This window comes from Sus scrofa, chromosome 11 (genome assembly GCF_000003025.6).
Source record: "Sus scrofa isolate TJ Tabasco breed Duroc chromosome 11, Sscrofa11.1, whole genome shotgun sequence".
In the NCBI taxonomy this organism is placed as follows: Eukaryota; Metazoa; Chordata; class Mammalia; order Artiodactyla; family Suidae; genus Sus; species Sus scrofa.
In genome coordinates, this window is record NC_010453.5 from 39,436,768 (window position 1) to 39,458,794 (window position 22,027).

Sequence of the window (22,027 nt, forward strand, 5' to 3'; positions counted from 1 at the left end):
GGCTCTAGCTGTGTTAAGTACCGACTGTGGAACGGATTCACTCTCTTACATGTTGCTTTGTAATAGGAGTGATGTACTAAGTGAAAATCCCCGGACAGGTGGAGATCCTATGGATAATTCATGGGGAAGGAAATTAATAACAAATACTAAAGGAAGCAGGACAATTTAAAAACACAATATGAAAAAAAATAAAAAAATAAAAACACAATATGCAAAGGAAAATGGTGAAATACTCAAAATGAAAGATAAAGCAATTATCCAAAGGTGAAACAGGAGGGACTAAGATCAAAATAAAATACCACATCCTATCTGCTGTTCTCAGAGGCTGTTACAAAGACTAACTTTTCAGAAATCCTAAATAACCCCCAAACCATGTTTTAAACCAAAAGCAGATTACCAGAGATAACTTGCTTATTCAAAAGATATAAAATTCAGATTCAAAAAACCACCAAAAACGAAACTGAGAGAACATGCATTAAGTGAAATGGGGCACCTCTGTCAGTGGTAAGTTGGCATCCTTGGAAAAAATAGGTGAAAAATAGATAGGTTTTTGGAATGTCTGCCTACCATGGGGCAGACATTTACATATACCCATGTTTCCACTCACTTAACAACCTTATGGATTAGGCATGATTACATCCATTCTACAGACTAGGAAAGCAAAGAACAGTACATCCAAATGATGTGTCCACTCTGACACAGTTTCTGAAATAGCAGTTCTTCAAGACATTTTTTTCTTTTTTTTTCACTTCAAATGTCAAACTACTTTTTGTAGTAGTCTCAGTTGTTTCATCTGGAAAAAGAATTAAATAGGCCAAATAATCTCAAAGGTCCATTTTGAGTCTTGAGAAACTGTTCTGTGAGTTCTATTAGACACTAAATTTATCTTTCTAAAATTAATAACAGCAGCTAGACACCACTTTAGTCACTTTTCAATTATTATTTAGCTTCTTTTTATAGAATTCATATGTGATTCTAGGGTGTCGTCTGGATGGCTCAAAGTCTATTAAGGGTACTTTAAAGTGATGCCTTTTTTTCAACTCCAAAACACAGTGTCTCTATTAAGCAGATATCAAAGTCAATTTATTGGTCATTGGTTAGAAGTAATCACTTGATTAATTATTCAAAGGTTTAAGTAAAAATTTGGGATGAGGAAGCTTGAAAGAAAAGGCATCCACACTTCTTTAAGTTCACTCTTTCCCTTCTCATTATAACCTAACATGAAAAAGATATTATGATGGACAGACATAATGCTGCAGAAGAAATGAGAAAGAAATCAGAAACCACAGATTTCTCTAAGTGATACAAGGGAGTATTTATTTATATTAGAATCAGCAGTTTTTTAAAAAATCCTCTAATTAGAGATTTTGTCTCTCTTTCATATGCAGAAATAATTAGTGAGTCAAGACACTGATAAACGATACAAAGGTGTAAATTATATTTCACTGTTTTTAAAAAGAATCAAAATGCAGAGTCTAAGAATGTCTATACTTATTCACATATAGGATGAGATTAGGTTAGTGGGTCTTCGTGGGCCTCCAGAAATATGAGGCATGCATTTCTTAGATTAGGAGCATGGGGACTCCTCAGCCACACACACACATACACACAAATAAAATAAATTAGAAATAAATTTTAAAAATTAAAAAAAATTCTTAACATGTGGGTTGGCTGGGGGCAGTGGCTTCAAGGCCTGGTGGCTGGGGGGAGGGCCACCTCCTGTGACAGGGAAAAAAACAAAAATTCTTAACCTAATTAGAGATTTTGTCATCAAGTCCCAGCTATTGTAGAGGAAAATGAGGACAGCAGCTGAAAGTAGAAATTCAGAACTCTCTCCATATAAACTTTATTCATTTGGGTCTCTGTCATATGCTTACTACACTTCAGTGGTTTAGAATTAGTTTATTGGGAGGTAGAGTGGGAAGAAAAATTTGGGATTCAATGAATTGCCTTGCAATATATATTTTTTTAATAAGTTAGTTGCAATTCTTTCCAACAAAAATAATGTCCCTAATGAAGAAAATGTTTCAAAATTGCATCTGGCCTAAAAATAGTGTTTTACAAGTAAAAGTAGGCACATGTGGGGAAAAAAATATCAGTGTAGAGGCAGTGTTCTAGATTTGAAATAAAAGCTTTAGCCACATGACTTGGAGAAAAAATAAAAATAAAAAACAGAGTCTCTCAATATCCATATAAGTTCAATAAGAATGGTAATGTCTTCTTTCTGTAGTTGTTATAGAGATTATCAGTGGAAATATTATGCACATATAAGGCATGATCCCCAAATCAGCTGATCTCTCTCATTAGGTCAACATTTATTGAATGACTATGAAATTTATACTCTTTTAGGCATTGTTGTAAATTTAGTCTTAGAAATACAAAATAAAAGACACTGTCTTTTACTTTGAGGGACTTTCTTTATTCTCCTAATTACTATATTTTAAGATGCCATATACTGATATTTGATTAACTGAATTGCCATTTGAGACTAAAAGATCATGAGGAACCAGAGCTATGTTTTGAACAATCCTGAATATACGCCTGAGGTTGACACTGCATGGCTGGAGATTATGCTCAGCCTCGCCAATAACAGATGGTCCTGCAGGAATAGTTTAAACCCTGAGGAGCGTTGTTCCCAGTTTCATCCAGAAGTCAATAACCCTTAGCTAACGCAGAATTTAATTGTCTAAAACAGAGACTTTAGGTGTCAAAATGATTCTGCTTAATTATTACCATGTTTAAAAATCAATCAATGAATTCAGCATATTTTGGCATCACTGCTTGGCAGATTTTGCTGTCAAGACCACAAGTGAAAATGAGTTCATGTCAAACTAAAATATCCTAAAGATTAGATCTATTTCACTATAGTTTAATATAATTTTGATTCTTCAATTTTGCACCAGAGAATTTATTTTCATAAAAATTCCAACTTTTTTTTTATTTTGGAAATTTGAATGTATTAAAACATTATCAATCTATTTAGCTAAATGTAACATTATTTCTTAACTTTGAAAATAATATAAGTAAGAAAAACCCAATTTTAAAAATTTCAAAGGAAAAAATTGAGATTTGCTATTTCTAGGAAGAAAGGACACATGATAGGTATTTTACTTGACCCTTTATGGATGTTTTAGGGCAAAATATTTTTTCTGATTTTTTTTGGAGGGAAGATATACAGAAATAATTTATTGTCATTTAAAAATCTATCCAGAAATGAAGAAAGCAGATGGATATTATGTAACAAAAAGTGAATCGAGTTCACTTAGAGAATGACAAGAAATGAAGCAAAGAAAGGTTGCTAGTCCAGTTATATTCACAGCTGACAAATAGGAAAGGCTCCTATGATTCTAGGCTTCCTATGTGAAAAGCTGTTCAATGACATGAATATACAACACAGGGGAGCATCAACTCACAGCACAGAACTCACTCCATTTCGTCTCCATTTGCCACTTAAATCCTCTATAAAAACTCTCCTGCAAATCTTATGTAGCTGTGCTTTTCAAAGTCCTCTACATTCTGCCCCTATCACACTGGGGCACAGATTGGAGGCAACCACTGAATTCAAAAACACCCCAAAAATACAAAAACAGTATTTTTTTTCGCCCTCAAGAAAAGTTCTACTCTAGAACCACTATCAGCAGAAGACATTTTATTCCTGTAAAAGATACAACTTCATTTTCTATATCCTTCTGTGTTTCCATGCTTCTCCTTGAGGTTTGCTTAATGAGAAAAAAAAAAAAAAAAAAAAAAAAAAAAAACCTCATTAACTGAATTGCAGCTGCTATTGTCTTGCACAAAAACTCTTTTGTTTACAAAATCAATCATCTATGATGATTCTCAGCAAGGCTACTGTACCTACTGTGGTCTGCACATGGATTATACAATGCTTCCAGTAGACAAAAATACAGGATTTGTAAAATCATTTAAAAGTAGGCATGGCTATTTCCACTGATTTTATATCTAACAGGGCCAGTCAAGGACATTAAGCATTAAAGAACTGTGAGGCATTTCACTGAACACTGTCATGAAGGTAAATATACTGAAACCCACGTGTATCTGGAATGAACCGCTGTGCTACAAATGCACACTATTTACAAATGGAGCAAAGATGAATTCTAAAAATACAGTTTGAGAAGTGATTCAAGAGCAATTCCTTTGAGGATCAAAGCACTCACTTAGTAGCCAGCCCTCTTCATTATGGTAATGCTACAGTTTTATAGATACCTAGGGTTTTAATCTGATTTATGTTAAGAGGAGAGTATATCCACACAATTGAGATTTTTTTTCTAGAAGAGATGAAGGCCAGATCATGGACATCAGAGGTACCACAGGTAAATATGAATGGGCCTGCATAATCTACCTGGACTAAACAGAATCATCAAAAAGCAAATCTGTCCATTCTAAGGCATGTGTTTGAGACTTCGATTCTTTCAGACACATCTAGTGTTTCTGCAGTTGGAAAAAATAGGCAAGACTAATTCCCTAGGCTATAAATCACTCTAATGTGGAGGGAACTGTGTTAGCTAGTTGTATTACAAAGCCTTTACTTCATATTTAATAAGCACCTGCAATACCAGCATTATACAAAGCTCTCTACTTTGCAAATCTTTAAAACCCCACTTAATTTCCAGCACTGATTTCCTGCAATCTGAGAGCTTATGAAGGGTTCACTGTATTCATACAGATCTATGCAAAATGTGCCAGAACTTTCCTGTCTGTGATGGCATTCATTTGGAGGTGAATCCCAAATTCCTATCACTGGCGTGCTTATTTCCAACTAAAATAAATATTCTTAGAATGAAAGCTAGAGATTAGAAGGACAAAAAAAAAAAAAAAAGAAGCAGCAAAGTAACTAGCACTGGAAGAGATATATGCAAATATCAGCTCAATGACAATTCTTCATACCATTTACAATTGAAGCTTAAAGACCCAAATACTCTGCAATCCATTAGTTTCTCAATATCCTGGAAGGGATTAGAGTATTTCTTAATCAACTGCTAACAGTCTGAAAAAGGCCAGAGCAGGGATATTAACAAAGCAGTTTAATACTAAAATGTAGAGATTGTCAGATAGAAAGACTAAGGAAGAATGTTAAAATACAAGATATCATACAAACATGGTAAAGCTGACCACATTTCTATTCTTTCCTATAGCCTACGTAATTAAACATCTATATAAATTAATGAATGGTGAAGCTATAGGAGACTTCTTTCAAGAAAAAATAAGTTCATTTCATATATTTTCTCAAGGAATTCCAGGATAATTAGTGTAAATTAACTACAAAAAAATCAGTCAAATATTAATATGCCTCAAAGATCTTGTCTGTGCATTGTATCTTCATCTCTCCCAGCCATACAGCTGGTCCATCCCAAGTCCATCATTTTAAATGTGACATGAGCTTATGGCACCATGATCAATCAAACTGTTAAAGATCGGAGGAAAATATTTTTGCAAGCCATTGAAATAATGGATAAGTATGTAAAAACAGATCCTTAATGAGTGACTTCAAGTTCTCAATGTCTTAAAATTATATATTATAACTTTATAATTATAGAAAACTCTGATTCCACCACTATCCTTTTCTATAAGCAACACACTAGGATTAAAAATACGAGTGAGGAGTTCCCGTCGTGGCGCAGTGGTTATGGAATCCCACTGGGAACCATGAGGTTGCGGATTCGGTCCCTGCCCTTGCTCAGTGGGTTAAGGATCCGGCGTTGCCGTGAGCTGTGGTGTAGGTTGCAGACTCAGCTCAGACCCCGCGTTGCTGTGGCTCTGGCGTAGGTCGGCAGCTACAGCTCAGATTAGACCCTTAGCCTGGGAACTTCCATATGCCGCAGGAGCAGACCAAAGAAATAGCAAAAAGACCAAAAAACAAACAAACAAAAAAAAAACAAAAAAACGAGTGAGACATTACATACAGATTGTTTTCCCAGTTTATTCCTGCCATCACTCTACTGTTAAGAAATGGGTAGTTGTTTAACTTATTTACGAATTTCACAGTTTAATGAATCTTGGCTTAGAGGGGAAAAAAAAAAAGAACATAAATCAAAACCAAAATGTCAATCATGGTAATATATCTTTCTTCTTCTATGTTTCTGATGACTGACGGCCCAATAGGTTTGGATCAAACAACGGCAAAAAGCATGTGTTCCTTTCCAAATTCAATGTAGGACAGATTTAACACCTATCTGAAATAACTGATGAAATCTTTTTTTTTTTTTTTTTTTTTTTTTTTTTTTTGTCTTTTCTAGGGCCGATCCTGCGGCATATGGAGGTTCCCAGGCTAGGGGTCAAATTGGAGCTGTAGCCACCGGCCTACGCCAGAGCCACAGCAACACGGATCCGAGCCACGTCTGCAACCTACACCACAGCTCACAGGAACGCCCGGGAGGCCAGGGATCGAACCCACAACCTCATGGTTCCTAGTCGGATTCGTTAACCACTGCGCCATGACGGGAACTCCTGATGAAATCTTACACAGTGAAGCGTATTTCCTTATGTAATTAAGAGACGTATTTTTACATTTGGATTTGCTTCTGTGATGTGATGTAAATTTTTGAGAAGCTAACTATTAAAAAGGCCAAACACATTAACACTATTACTTATTGAACATGACTCCTATGTCTCTACTTAAAACTTTAGAGTAAGTCTCTTGCTGACCTGCATTCTTAAATTTTCACCAATACCTGGTCTGTGATTAGAGTCATATTTCAACAAACCTAATTTAAATTTTAGGGCCCTGGTATGCAATACAGTATGAAGAATACATTAAACATAAAATCAGCTGTCAAGAAAGCCAAAACTTAAAAATCCACATGAAATAATTCTTAGTTTCCAACTATGTGAAATATATGACATTAGCTGGTTTGTTAATATTACCAAGAGATTACTTTATAGATTTGATAGAGAATGCCCTTCAAGAAAACAGAAGACTAAATCCAAAAAAAAGCTTCCTGCCAGGATTTTAAGTGCAAGTGGTAAACAGTCCACCAAATTCAGTTTCGTTTTTGTCTAATTTAAGTATATGCAAATGAAAAGCTCAACTCTGACAAGGTCTAACAGAAAGTACTTAAAAAGAGCAACGCAGTTGACATGGCCTGGAATCCTGTAAACACTCAGTCTCGTACTGCATGAACCAACACGAAGCGCCCTAACTCTGCCCATTTGGTCATATCTGCATTTCCTACAACCCACTAACAAAAAATATTTAGAAATCTAAATAATAAATTTAAAATAATTGTGAAAACTGAGCTGATAAGAAGATAATTTAAAGGTCTCACTTTCTTGATACTGTCAGGTAAAATAATGCAATGTGAAAAAGAATCCATAAAGATACCCTTTCTGGTATTTGGGGAGTAATTTACATTCCTCTCATATACATCAATACAAAAATGAAACTTTAAGAGCTGAAATGACTCCAAACTGGTTAGAAGGAAAGCTGATTTTAGATTTGAGTGTTTGCATTTAATCTAAATTCTATCTATTTTATTGTTTCACACATTATATTTTACTTTGTGCTATTATGAGAAAGTCAATTTTAGCTTGAAATATTTAATCAGACTATGCATATTTCCTAAGAATATGACACCTTAGTACAGTACAATATTTACAAGGTAATTTTAATGATGCCAAAGCCTGTTCTGTGACACCATGAGGATGACTCATCTGAACCTAAGGGAAAATTAATTTAGAGTCTTTCTATATATAGAATTAATTGCAACAAAATTTAGAAAATAGGATGCTAGAATATTTTAACTACTGAAATTATTTTCTCTACACTAACAAATGTCCAGAAATTAGTAGACATGTCCATGCTTAACATGCTAGTAACTTTTTATTTTTACCCTCTTTAAGTTTATTAGCAGCAAAGGACTAAGATGTGCCTTGAATTTTATACCTTAGGTGTATCAAGCTGAAAAAAAAATTCAAATATTTCCTTCATGAAACCAAAAGGTTGCCAGGCTATGTGGGTGGCCCATACTCATTCTAAATTCCTGACTCAATATCCAAGGGGTCTGGGTATCTTCTACCTCAAAACTGACTTTGGAATCATAAACTGACTTCGGGATCATAGAGCACTTAGCCAAAAAGGGAGCAGAAACCAAAGTCACAACTGATTACATTTTAAATAGAATTTGCATTTTGAGGGGCATTTTTTCCTCCCATATGCCACCCATGCTCATTCCTCACAGTATACTGCATAGTTTAGTAGTTTAAAACAGCTTAAAGTCTTTGTTGGCCTCTCATTAGTTAACATTTGCTCCTTTCACTTGCAATTTCATTTTTCTTTCTTACTGTTCTAAATAGCAATTCTCTGACTATCTTGTGCATTTTACATGACATAACAGTATCTCAGTAGGGGCTGTAGTGGGATTACTCAAAAATGAAAAGTAATCAGAAAAGTAATACAGTATCTCTAAATGGTTGGGAGTAGAAGCAATTCCCTTTATACTGTAAGAGCACAGGTAATACACTTGAGTATGGCATGCAAACACATTTTCAATGTATAATTTCTTCAATGTATACACAAGTGTATATGTGATCAAATACTCTAGATTGTGAAAAGTTAAAGTAAGCTTGTTGTAAGCTCTAAAACAGGCATTTCATTTAGAAAATTAAACATGACTATTTACCCAGAACCAAACTCTAGCGCAACTATCACAGATCGTTTAACTATTGGAAGAAGTTGTCACATGTAAATAGGTCACTTTTTTTTTTTTAATTCTCTAACATTTTCATTCATGTCCCCACAAAAAAGCACACTGTGGCAAAGAAAATTAATTCCCCAAATTCTGAACCTGGTTGGGAAACAGCAGTAAACAGCTTACACGAAAGCCTCCAGCTGCAATAAAACTGCTGTCAATAAGTAAGCTGGGAGTTGGGCTGTGCAAAAACAGGTCCTCTGGAAATGATCATCCGAAAGGGAAAGGGGCTTGAATTTCTTGCCCCAATATGCTGTGGCAGTGGTTTACAAAGTGTGGTCCCTGGACTAGGAGCACCAGAATCACCTAGGATCATGTCAGCAAAGCAAATTTTCATGCTTGACCCCAGTGATCCCTGACCAGAACCTCTGGGAGAGGAGACTAACATCCCACGTTTTAAGAAACATTCCAGGTGATTCTGAAACATTCTAAAATTTGAGAAGTTAATATTTTAAAATCATACTCATTCAGAATATATTTCCCTTGTAAAAGAAGATATACCAATGAACTTTATCATTTAAAGCCCTACTGGAATTGGTTATGTTATTCTCTCACTTCTATAACAGTGAACTTTGCTTATTTGTGAATAAAATCAAGGCATAATCTAAGCTTTTTTAAAAAAAGGATATTTTGCTCAATCTATGAGTGCTAAGGGTGCTCCCAAAAATTCATTAAATTTTTTTGTGGAAAATTCAGTTACAGATTTGTTATATTCAAGGAAAAATAAAGCTTAGTAAAATAGAGTTGGTTGAAGAATGTGGTTTATGATTGTTTTGTATGTTCTTTGCAGGGTCACATGAGGGAAAACAGCAGGGGGTAAAAAGTCAGACAAAGTAAGAATCAACACACTATGAGCAAATTCATGGTGTAAAAGTTAGTCATTATGTTTTCATTGTCCAGACAATACAAACTCATGATATTTAAATTTGGCAACCCTTTGCTCCAGAATCTTGCATTTTAGCCACACATCAACTAGCACCATAAAATGAAAAGGTGTTGCTGTTAACAGCAATCTGTGCCCACTCAACTAAAAATCTTCACAGATTATATGTTAGTTTACAAATTCCTTTGAAAGCTTTTATTGTAATAAACCTTCCTTTTTCAAAAGTGAGTAGTGTCAAGAGCACATTTTATATAAAAGCCACTAGTTGAAGTGAAGGAACTAAAAAAAGAATTTTTACTTTTTAGCTTAACTAGAACATCTTCGATAACAACCATGTAGTTCAGTGAAAAAATATTATTTAAAGGATACTATATAATGTGAGTTCTTTATTCACAGAAAATATGCCTCTTTGATACTAAAATTGTACATATTGCTATCGCCATCACCTGTGCTTACTTCCAGAAATATTTCCTTTTTCCAACATTGCAATTTTTCTTTCTCAGCATGAAAACTTCTAAAAGGTATAAATAAGCAAAGCCATTTCAATAGCTCTTTATCATAATCGTGAATTATAGCTACATTTGAACACTGAAATGCCTACAAGGAGAACTGCACAGTGACACATGGTCTCAAGGAATGTCTAAAATGTACTTTAGTTCCAGTTAGAGAATTACTCAGCATCCTATTTCAAAGATTACATCATACAAACACATTTTCTTATGACTGACTAAACTTCAACAAAAGATCTTTCCCATACCTTGCTGAAATGCACTTAACATTTATGTCACTGTACTATACACAGAAACATTTGTGTCACTGTACTATACACAGATTCAACTTCGAAGAAGTCAGAAAAAGTGGGTCTGTACATCAATGCTCACATAAAACCCATCACGCTTGATATGAAAAGATGATATAGGAGTAATATTAGCATGTTTCTTTGGAAAACAAATTTCAGATTTTGTATGAAAAGTTTTAAATCATATTAGTTTTTTTCAAGATACTATGCAAATCATAAAATATCATCAGTATTTTGTGAGTGACCTTCACATTAAAAGTAAGGAATAAAGAAAGCCATTTTTTCTTTTCATTAAAATAGCAAGTTCATATTTAAATCCACTCAGTTTCATAAATTACTTTAGTTGCCAACTTTTACAAGCCTCTACTAAGCTCAGAAATTTTTTAAGTTTTAAAACATCAAACCTCTTTTAAAAAGTTGATGAACCTAACATGAAGAGAACTCATTTCAACTTCCATGCATATCTAATAAGTTTATATTCTCCTCTGGAACTTCTACACTGACTTATTTTAATTCCTTCATTCTGTATATTCAAGCTCTGAGTACATATACTTCCGAAATGCTCTAGATATTTAATCTTTTAAGAAATGGAGATTTTAGTTGTAAAACCAGAGGCACTATACTTAATGTTAATTGCAGCTAGCGATTCATTGTCAAAATTATTTTAATAAAGATCTTACTACCAAGAAACTTTAAAGTCACTGCAGAGCAACAAATACTAGATAGTGAGCGAAAAAGAGTTTCAGTAGGACATTCTGACCCACTCCACCTGCACAAGGACTGACCCATTCCATCCCCACAAGGAAAAGAAAAAAGAAAAACTCTTGAGTTTTCAAACACTAATCCAGTCAATACTATTCTGCAAATTTATTTTGCTTACTCGATTTTCTGAAATCTACCTGTCCCTTATTTTTAGCAAATTCAGATGGGCCATCACCATAGGTGGACTGAAAACCAACAGAGACAGAAGTAGAATTTTGGAATCCTAGAAAGTTGGTGTGTGAGAGCTAATCACAAAAGAGCAAGCAAATGAACTTAAATGCTGGTTGCTCCAGAGCAACTATCATTAAATAAAAGGTATCTTTGGCTATAGTACCAGTTTGATCCGTCCCTCCCCCTTTCCTTGCTACTGCGGGATTGGCACCTGGCCAGCACAAGCGACATGATACCCTAGTGCCATCTACAGGCTATTATTGACACTCAACTTTCATGGCAACAGACAAGCACCAGTGAAATAAATTAGACAGCGCTGCATTTAAATCTTTATTAACAAGGAATTATTAGACCTAAGAAAAACTAATTCTGGATTTGGTTGAAATATGAGTTTCTCAGCCTCTTAATCCCTCTTCATATGGCATATTTCACAATTTAAAATGAGTTATGACGGATCACTTATGAATTACTAAGATGAGGGAATATTTACAATGGATTCATTCTTTTATGTTTAAATCAGTTATATCAGGGAGAAAGCACTCCTTCCTTTTTCTTTTTTTTTTTGAAAGAGTACTTTGGTTACTGTAGACAATATGCAAACTTTTCTCTTTAATCTCCAATTTACTATATGACAATAAAATCATCTGAAATCAAAGAGAAGACTTCTATGGCTTGTTGCAATCTATCAACAATCATGTGCTTCACAGCTGATGTACATTTAATATCCTACTATCTTGTTTAGAGACTAAAAAAAATTAACCCCTTTAGTAACCACAACTCCAACATAATTATAGTCAGACCTTCAAACATCAGTCATTTAAAACTTGAGATTTGAAGGTGACTTTTGAGATCAAAAGATAATATGAAAATCTTGAAACAGTCAATTTGGAAACCCCAGGAGCAGAATTTGGCATATCAGGACAGGTTTTCTTCCTCAGCAAACATTATCTTGGGACATTTTGGAATAATTTCTTCTTTTCATCTTTTGCCATTTGAAGGAAACTGGGAGGTTAAATAATTCTCAGAACTCAGAAATTTCAAAGCTGTTCTAAAAATTCTTGCCTGAGCCCCAGAGGAATAAAAAAGGGGTCAAGTTTTTTTTTTCCCTCTTTATAACTAAGCTAAAGTTAGACCAAAACAATAGACACACTGGCACGTTAATACTGGTTGACTGGGCACTTGTATGCAGTACTTATAGACCAGTAAAAGTGCTCGTTTACCTGTCTGGTGTGTAAGGGGCCCTTTGTCTTGAAGCCTCCTTGGGAACTGCACTCTGAGGCACTGAAGTGATCTGAACTAGTGGAAGAGCGTTTGGAAAGGGTGTCACAACCCCCGACAAAGGTGTTGTCCAAAGGGAGCTCCTGAATCACGTGATGCTTTTTCACCGAAACCGGCGTGTCAGGTTTAAGATGGAAAGCGGGCTGCGGAGAAGCGGATTTGTAGTGCTTGGCTAGATCAGGACTGTTGGGCTTGAAGGTGGTTGGAGGTGCGGGGCCCCAGTCAAATCTTCCTATGCTCTGCTCTTCCAGCTCAGCTGGTAGGCTTATTGTCCCATTGATAGGTTCGTGAACGGCATCATCGGGTTTGGACTCTTCTATGGTAACAAAGTTCAAAAGAGAACTCTTGGGAGACTTTCTTTTCTTCCTTTTCTTTTTCTTGTTTTGTTTGTTTTCCTGGTTGGGGGACATCCATTCGGCACCTTGCTTGCTCCTTTGAGCTGCTTTGAATCTTGATGCATGGCGACAGCGGACCAGAACAGTGACGAAGATCACGACAATGACCACCATGGCGCCGGCAACGATGGCGATCATGATGGTGAGATAGTCCTCGTTTTGATAGGGCTGGCTGCTATCCCCTATGTTCCTGTCCAAGGGGGTCTCCATAGTCCTGCGAATCAAGTCATAGATATAGGAGGCATTGCCAGCAGTGTCATTAACATAAAGAAAAACAAGCACGAGTGTGTGCAGAGACTTAGGGTATCCCAGGTCACTTATGTTGACCACCAGCCGGTGCAAACCCACATCGGTAGGTGCTGGTTTTTCTTCCAGAGTAATGTTACCTGTTACCGGATCTATTCGAAACAAGCCTTTGTTGTTCCCACTCACAATGGTATACTTGAGTTCAGCATTCATTCCAGTGTCAATATCCACTGCAAAAACTTCTGCTACCACGGAGCCAGGAATGGCTGAAAGAGGCACCAACTTAAAAGAAGTATTAGAAGGTGGAGAAATGACAACGGGGCTGTTGTCATTGACATCCATGACGTTGATAGTTACTTTTGCCGTAGAGGAACGGGGTGGTTGTCCCCCGTCAGTGGCTTTGACATCGAAAGTGTAGGAACTCTGCTGCTCCCTATCAAATGAGACATTTGACTTTATGACTCCAGAATAGGGATCCAAAACAAAATTATCATTGTCATTCAGAATGGAAAGAGTCACAGCTTTATTCTCCCCAGCATCTGCATCTGTCACTGTGATTACCCCCACAGTACTATACTTTGGCAGATTCTCAGACACGAAAAATTGAAAATGATTATGAGTAAACTTGGGGCTATTGTCATTCTCATCCAGAACAGTAACTATCACAGCCGCCTGGCTTTGAAGGGGAGGGGTCCCATTGTCCCTGGCAGTTACTGTAAAGATGAATCGTTCTTGTTCTTCTCTGTCAAAGACTCTGGAGGCTGTCAAAACTCCTGTCTTTCGGTCTAGATCAAAGAAGGAGGCATTCGGTCCAAGCTGATAAACAATATCTGCATTTTTCCCACTGTCTTCATCTGTGGCACTAATAGTTGTTAAGTATAACCCACGTCGGTTGTTTTCAGAAACTGACAGCTCAATTACAGGCTGGTTGAAAATTGGTGGGTTGTCATTTTCGTCCTCAAGCTTAACCCTTACCAGAGCAGTCTGATTTAAACTGGGCTTCCCAGAATCAGAGGCAACAATTTTAAAGCTGAATTCTTTGGTGCCCTCATAGTCCAACAAAGAAGAGGTCTCTAGCAAATATTGGTTGTCGTATACTGCCTTCAAATGAAATGGAACCTCTCTTTCAATAAAACAGATCACTTTGCCATTCACATCTGTGTCCTTATCTGAAACTGTAATTAGGGCAATCTTTGTATTGACAGGATCTTTCTCAGATAAATACACCGTGCCATTGATGGGACTTATAATGTACCTGAGGTCTATGTTCGGAGGGTTATCATTTACATCGGTGACATTGATGGTAACCGTTGCTCGAGCGGGAGTGGAGCTGCCATCGCTAGCCAGCACTGTCACTTTGTGAATGGCTGTCTCCTCTCGATCTAAGGACCTCTGAACTGTAATCAGCCCAGTAGTATTATTTAAAGCAAAGAGTCTTTTGGTTGCAGGGGCGACCTGGGCACCAAAAATGTACCGGATTTCAGCATTGCTGCCTATATCTGCATCAGTGGCATGGAGCTGAATTACAGAGGTGCCCACGGGAGCATTCTCTGGAATATGCACCTCCACTTGACCCTCTTTAAACACTGGCCTGTTGTCATTTACATCACTTACTGTGACCTGCAGTATGGCTGTGCTGGATTTCTGTGGAGTGCCCCCATCCTCTACTTTGATTTTCATCACATAGGTATCTTTCTGTTCTCTGTCCAAGTTTTGCTGAACAATCAATTGCGGCCACTTCTCTCCTTCCGGAGTTTCCACGATATCCAGTCCAAAAACACTCTGCCCATTTAACAATTCATAATGCTGTACACCATTGAAGCCTGTGTCAGGATCTGTTGCTGATGGAATTGGAAAGCGGCTGTTGATCAAAGTGTTTTCTGGGATGGAAATATTGATGACAGGAGATGGAAACATGGGGGCATTATCATTGGTATCCTTGACAATTATTTTTATTTTGATCAGCCTGAAAAAATCATTGGGGAGGATCACCACCTCAAGTTCAAAGAAACACTCATTCTCTTCAGCATAAGAGGCTCCAGCACAGAGTTTTTCTCTGTCTATTCTATTGGAGGTTGTGAAAATTTCCCCAGTGCTACTGGATACTTTCACCAAAGGGGCATCCCCAGCTTTAGAAACCAGTCTGTAGACAAGGCTGGCGCTGGTCCCTGTGGCAGCATTGATGTGAGAAATGTTCAGATCCTTTGGTATGTTTCCTATGGGCACATTTTCAGGCAATTCCTCTCTAATAGTGTAAATAAGTTCTTGAGCTATTGCGGAATCCAGTCTTAAACAGGCAATCAGAGCAGCCAACAGGTAAAAATCCCTCAGGTCCATGATAATGTGTATTTATTTTCTTTTCCTGGATTTTAGGGTTTAAAGGTTTCCACTGAGGAATGATGCACGAATTGCAAGAGGAAGTATGCATGGACTGGAGAATGCATTACATCTCATCGCTTATTTGGAGACAGCCACTGTCAACACAATTGTATAGACAAAATTATTCTTCAGTAAACAAAAGCACACAGTCATGAAATATCACAACATAATTTCCACTGCATATTAGTAAACATGGCAGTTTGCTCTTTCACTGTTTGCAAGTTAACTCTGTGCATAAAAACACTAAATATCCCCTGATTGTTGCATTTGCCCAGAGAAAATGAAATTATCCACTTTTGAATTAAGGACAGCTGCTATTTTTACCTCAATCCACACTAGTTTCAGGACACTGTTTAATTCAAAACATTCATTCTTGCTTTTATTTCCCCTCCCCCGTCTTACCCGCCTCCTGGCTTCTAACCTACCTCCCTTAGTTTTTTTAGGAGCAAGTGAAAAACACTAAGTATTTAGCTACGGTTCCTGCTAATTGCTTTGTCACATGTTAAATGTGATGTGTTTTTGTCTCTGCCACACTGAGTCATCTTTTTCTTCTGAAAAGACTCTTTTTCTTTCCTCCCAGTTCTTCAACTGCCTTCTAATACAATTTTACTGAGAAACAAGCATCCGGACATGCTGCTGCAGCATCAGAAGCAATAGTCGCCGGCCACTACATAACCTCAAATCACAATACCAAGACCTCCAATTTCTTACCCAAACCTTGCTTTCATTTCTCCATGTTGCCAAATTAGCCCCATTAGAATTAATAAACGCATTAAAACTTTTAGAATATATATAATAATATAGGATTATTTATCCTAGAGGTGGAAGAGAGTGCCAAGATACAAGTGAAACGCAGCTAACATTTCCATGTAATAGCACAATATTTTCTACTGAGCATAAAAGAGGGAAAAAATTGCAGTTTCTTAACCCCCGATCTCTGGTTATAGTATTAGTAACATCTGCCACACGTAAATACTGCAACTCAGTAATGCAGGTAAAAAGCCTTCTGTTTAGATGCCCCCCAACTGCAATTTACATGGGTGCAAGGTTCCAAGCAGCTACCTACTTGAGTAGAACTGGTCAGTTCCCAGGCTCTAATCTTATCTGCATTAGGCTGCACGGTAGCTGATGCCCGCGATTAGTTCCGGCAGAGTGATGCAGGTAGGGATGCAGATACAGCCTAGTAGGTGAGCTCTGCCCCAACCGTCTACCCAATTACAAACATCTATCGTCTACACCGAGGACATATCTAAACACAAAATGTACAATTGTGCATGCGAAACTTTACACTTACGTTAGTTGCCTCAACCTTTCCCCTTTCCCGGTATGCTGCAGTTAGGAATGATCTGTTCCAACACATAGAAAGCCATGCATCTGGTAGCACCAGTTTGGGGAGAAATCAGAAGCAGCAAAACGTTTCCTCTTTGTAAAATGTGTTGCTTCGGGCTGGCAAATTAGCAACTCCAGAAAACAAATTCACAGATTTGTCGTTAGTCATTCTCTCCACATTTCGTCTCTATTACCCACGGGGTCTGAGCTCTTCTGGTATTTAACACACACACAACATCCAATTGCACTTCTTCAGCTCAGGGATATTTTCCACAGCATCAAGCATACCATTTCCCTCCGATGTCAATACTGCTCAAGTCTCTTAACTTCTTGTAGGAAACGTCAGAGTTGGGGTGATGGTGATTCTCTGGATGATCTCCGGGTGACAGTTGCCTGAAAAATTCCTAATTGGTTATCTCTCTCGGGCTTCAGAGACTCTAGGGTGCTCCTTCCTGTCTGGCATGCTCTCCCTCTCTCCCTTCTCCTCTGCCCCTCTCTCCTTCTCCCTCTCCTCTCTCCTCTCTCTGAACTGAATTTCTTGATATAACTCTCAATAAGCCCAGAGGGAGGGCGTGACGAACTGAGCCCCGCCCCTGCCCCCTGATTGGCCCGTATCTTGCGGTGCGGGCGGCCACAGCCGGGCGCGGAACAAGGCGCTGACTGTCTTCCAGCCTCCCCTCCCCATCGCCCCTTTGGCAGTCACGAAAACCCGGAGTCACGATCCCAGCCCCGGGAGAGCTGGATTCCAGGAGGCGCACTGAGCATGCCCAGCATGGGCCGGTCGGGGAAGGAAGCGGCGGCGCTCCCCAGACCCGCGAGGACAGGGCTGTCACGGGCGCATAAGGGCTGGCGGCTGCTCGGAGTGGCTCCGTGTAGCGAGCAGCCGAGCCCCGGCAGTCGCTCGACCAGAGGCAGCGCGGGAAGCCGGCAGGGCGTGCGGGGCGCAGACCCTGGAGCCTCGGGCACCGCGGAGGGCGGATGGGGGATGCCGAGGCGGCCCGGTTGCCGACGCACATCCCGCACTTCTCTTTGCTAAATCGAGGGACCAAAATGCAGAGATCGGAGAGAGACCACCCGGGGTCCGAGGAGCGAAACACTCCGTCGCCCCTCGGAGGGAAGCAGGGGCCAGCAGATCCCCGGAGCGCGTTAAATGGACTACACGCCCGGTGCTGCAACTAGAGGCTTTTGCTGGCGGGGACTCTGGCCGGAAAGGCAGAGAGGGCGGATAGGAAAGGTCGGGACAGAGGATATTTGAATCTCCTTCAAGACCGGAGAGAAAATTACTTTGAGCACTCCCTACTTGCTGGGTGACGGAAGCTGCCGGGAGAAAGGGAAAATGACAGCTTCTGGGATCCCCGTAGTCAGCCCTAGGCCTGTCCGCTGTGCGGAGAGAAGTCTCCTACCCGGGAGTGTGACAGGCCGCGGCGGCTGATCAAGGCTGACCTTGCACTTCTGCTCCCGCAGCGCCCAGAAACCTACGAAACAGAGCTCGCCCGGACGCGTGGCTGCGGCAAAAGCCGCTTCAGCTCACCTATCTGCAAACTTTACTTGGGAGAGGCTGGGAGGAGTCCCGTCCAGCTGCTCCCCAAGCTGAGGAACATATTTCCTTTCCCATTAACACTGTCTGAGGATTCCAACTTTACCTGTAGTACTTGGCTTTCCTGTGCAGTTCATTTCTGTGACTCCTCTTCCGTCGAGTATCCTCATACGTTTCTCATTTTCATTCAAGAGCCGGATAGAATAACTCTCAAAAGGATTAGTTTATACCATAAATATTGGCCCTGAAAGCACTTATCTATATTTGACTGATCTTTTAAAATCAGTAAACCACGAAGATTTGTGCAATGGGTTGTACCTACGACGCCAGATACCTGAGTAAAATTTGAGGCATTAATAATAACAGTTCACTTGGAACAACAACAAAAAATTATTTTTTAGCATGACCTATAAAGGTCTAAGAAGGTCTTAATGCATGATTGAATAACTTATTCTAACTTACAGGGAGGATAAAGGGCATTTATTTTAAACCTCCGTGTTCCCCATTCTATACTGGCCTGAAGATGCCATAAAGGCTCTTCATATAGTTATGCACTGGGATGGAGTTTCAGGAACACCTCTTGTTTTTGAATACAATGGCTTTCCTTTTTAAATATGAACACTTATTTTTAGATATTTAAAAGTAAAAAGAAAAAAATTACTACGGAAATCTACTAAATTTAGATATTCTATAAATAATCCCTTAATTTAACCAACACATTTGACATTGCAATTTCCCCACTCTGAGACTATAAGCTCTTTTTTTTTTTATAAGTGCAGTGCCTATAAACCCAGTGTAAAATACATTAATCCCTTATGTGTGAAATATAAAACAGGTTTCTAGCAAGCCATAGGTTGACACTGTTTTGAAATAGCTAAACAACTCCTATGATAGTATTTTGTATGATTAGAATATATACAGTTTTAAAAAGGACTGCTTAAGTATCTAAAAGTCAATACAAAAATATTAACTTCTACAATAATGTGAGTGAATTCAAGGAAGATATTTTTATCTTACCACAGTGAATGTTCATTTTGCCATTCACAAAATGTACCATTTAAGCGAGTGCATTGTTCCAATTGTCACCTATTTTGTGATCTGAACTAGTTTAAAATAATAAATGAACCATCCTTCTGATATATTACAATAAACATATCAGCACAGTCACTTTCCAGTTCATTTTGTAAGCATCACAGTTATATTACACTCTTATTCTAATCATACTGTAGTCATTTCAAAGTCATGTTGTAGTGGCAGCACATAGCTTAGCAATAATTGTTTAACATTATTCCTAAGTAGAATTGTTTCTGTTTGCGAAGGGGTAGATTTTCTTGGTAGTCAGAACCCATTATTACCCTAAGCTCATAAATGAAATCTTAGTATGAACAATGGTAGAGGTTATGGAAGAAAAAATATATCATCACATGATAAGACATGTCTATGAGGCTTCAATTAACAGACATCGCAGGTCAAAGCCTCAAAATGAAGTAGATATAGCTTCTTTTCAAAGGAGATTGAGTATAATACAGAAATAGAACTACTGACTTCAGTGCATTGCATTGTGTAAGTTTTTTTGGCATATCTAAATTACTGGGATTCTTTAATTGTAATAGTTTTAGCCCTTAAAGCTAGCATGGTTGAAGCTTATTGTTTGCCCTATTATATTCCAACTGCTAAACTGCAGAATGAGAACTATTATTAGACAGCTTATTAATATTCCTGGCAGAAAATTAAATATAAAGGGTCATTTTCCTAACCCTCTGCAATCATAACTTGAGGCTTCTGCCCAAACCACCATATCTACAAGTGCCTATCGAGAGTTGCTCACAATCCACTTATCCTGCTTTTTATTTTTTGAAAAAATGTATATCTGCATAATTATGAATTAGGGGAATGATATTTTTCATTTATTTTAGTGTTTCTAGGGAACATTTATTTTTTGATGCATTTAATCACTTTTCTCTTTCATGAATTTAATAAAAGGTTAGACTTTCAATTATATGACTTCCAATATACATCTTCCAGTATATATGTTAGATTTCAAATTAGATTTCTTCAACTAACCCTAATACATCTTTGTCAGTGCATGTTTTCTACAGCAAGAAATTATCATGTGCTCACCTGCGTTGTCCCTAATTAGTACTTTAAGAATTATACCGTCGAGGCTGTAGTAAAATTACCTTAGCGTTCTCTGCCGGGTGGTTATATAGGTCAGAAGATACTTGTGAATCTAAATCACTTTCTGCAAGCAAAGTGAAGACTAAAGTGCAATTAGAGACTGATACAGAAAGAGAGATTGAGTTAAATTATTTTATATTCAAAAAAATGTAATGTTTGTTTATATATTTTTAAGGAATAATTTCCATGTAATGGCATTTAATAAATTATAACACAGTTCAGTTTGTTAATTGGATTTTCATCTATGATTTTCTAGTTACCACTCAGCATTTTAAAATTACATTTCACACAGAGATCACAAAGGCTTTTTAAAGTTACATTTTATATAAATGGCATAGTCTGTGGTATTTGGAATGATCAAACGACCTCCTCAAGGATTTCAAGACTAAAATTTTCAACTCTAATGTACTAGTTCTATATTCCAATCAAAGTTAAAAATAAAATAAAATAAAATTCTTTTGTGCCTTATACTTCAAAAGTTCCTTTAATCCAGACATCTTATTGTGTCTAACCGACATTAATCAATCAATCACAGGGGCTGTAATGTCACAGCAGGTTTTATTGTCCCCATTTCACAGAAGAGCCTAGACTATTGTATTGTATTGTATGGTGGTGGGGGGAAGTGTGTGGAAAAATACCAAGGGTTGCTTGTATTATTACTGTTCAGAAGATTACAATGCAGAATTTTAACACCACCAAAAGAAAATTAACACCTTTTAAGCCTGTGCAAACTGGCAGAGTGTAGTAAGTTCCTCAGAATCATTCTTTTGCTGCACTATTAATTCTTTTCTTTGAATACCTTTCTCTTTTTTTCCCGTTCTTTTAAATAAAACCTAGACTAAGTTATTCAAATGAAAAAGGAAAGCAGGTGACAAGAAGCTTCATTCTGTTTGAATGACTAAACTAAATTTATCCCAATTTGCTATGTTTTTTTGACTGACAATGATTGTAGCTGTCAGGTTTGTAGCACTAACAGTTACTACAATATAAACTGACATTTTCCAGTACCACTATTTTATCATGATTGCTATATAAATAAAAAAATATTGAATTCTCAGATTTCCTTATTGGTTGTTTAAGACTTCATATAGACATCGCTCTGATATCAAATATTTTCCCTATCACAGGTGGGGCTCAAGTAATCACTTAGGAAACATGAAAAAAGTGGTTTCAAGATAGTAAAGAGACAATAAATATATGTTTAACTTTAAAAAATTTGATCATTTTAAAATCATGTAATTTCTAGTGAAATACAACATACAAAACTTTCTATTTCTTGTGTCTGTATATTTATATTTGTAGGTAAGAATCGTTAGATTAGAATATCAAGTAAGATCAATTCATATTTATATAAATGATAAATGT

General features: G+C 37.5%; 1 protein-coding gene across 7 annotated transcripts in view; it reads right to left on the reverse strand.

Moving 5' to 3' along the window:
• The window catches only part of PCDH9 (protocadherin 9), a 932,946-nt gene extending 914,547 nt beyond the window's left edge, over window positions 1-18,399 (reverse strand). For 6 of the 7 annotated variants that reach the window (XM_021065365.1, XM_001925503.6, XM_021065364.1 and 3 more), the window contains exons 1-2: window positions 16,913-18,399; window positions 12,541-15,713 (exon numbers count right to left, since the gene is read on the reverse strand). In XM_021065365.1, coding sequence (XP_020921024.1) covers window positions 12,541-15,576 — 3,036 coding nt within the window. In that variant the 5' untranslated portion in view covers window positions 15,577-15,713; window positions 16,913-18,399. The remainder of the gene's footprint in view (window positions 1-12,540; window positions 15,714-16,912) is intronic. The other variant, XM_021065363.1, reaches the window with a different exon arrangement.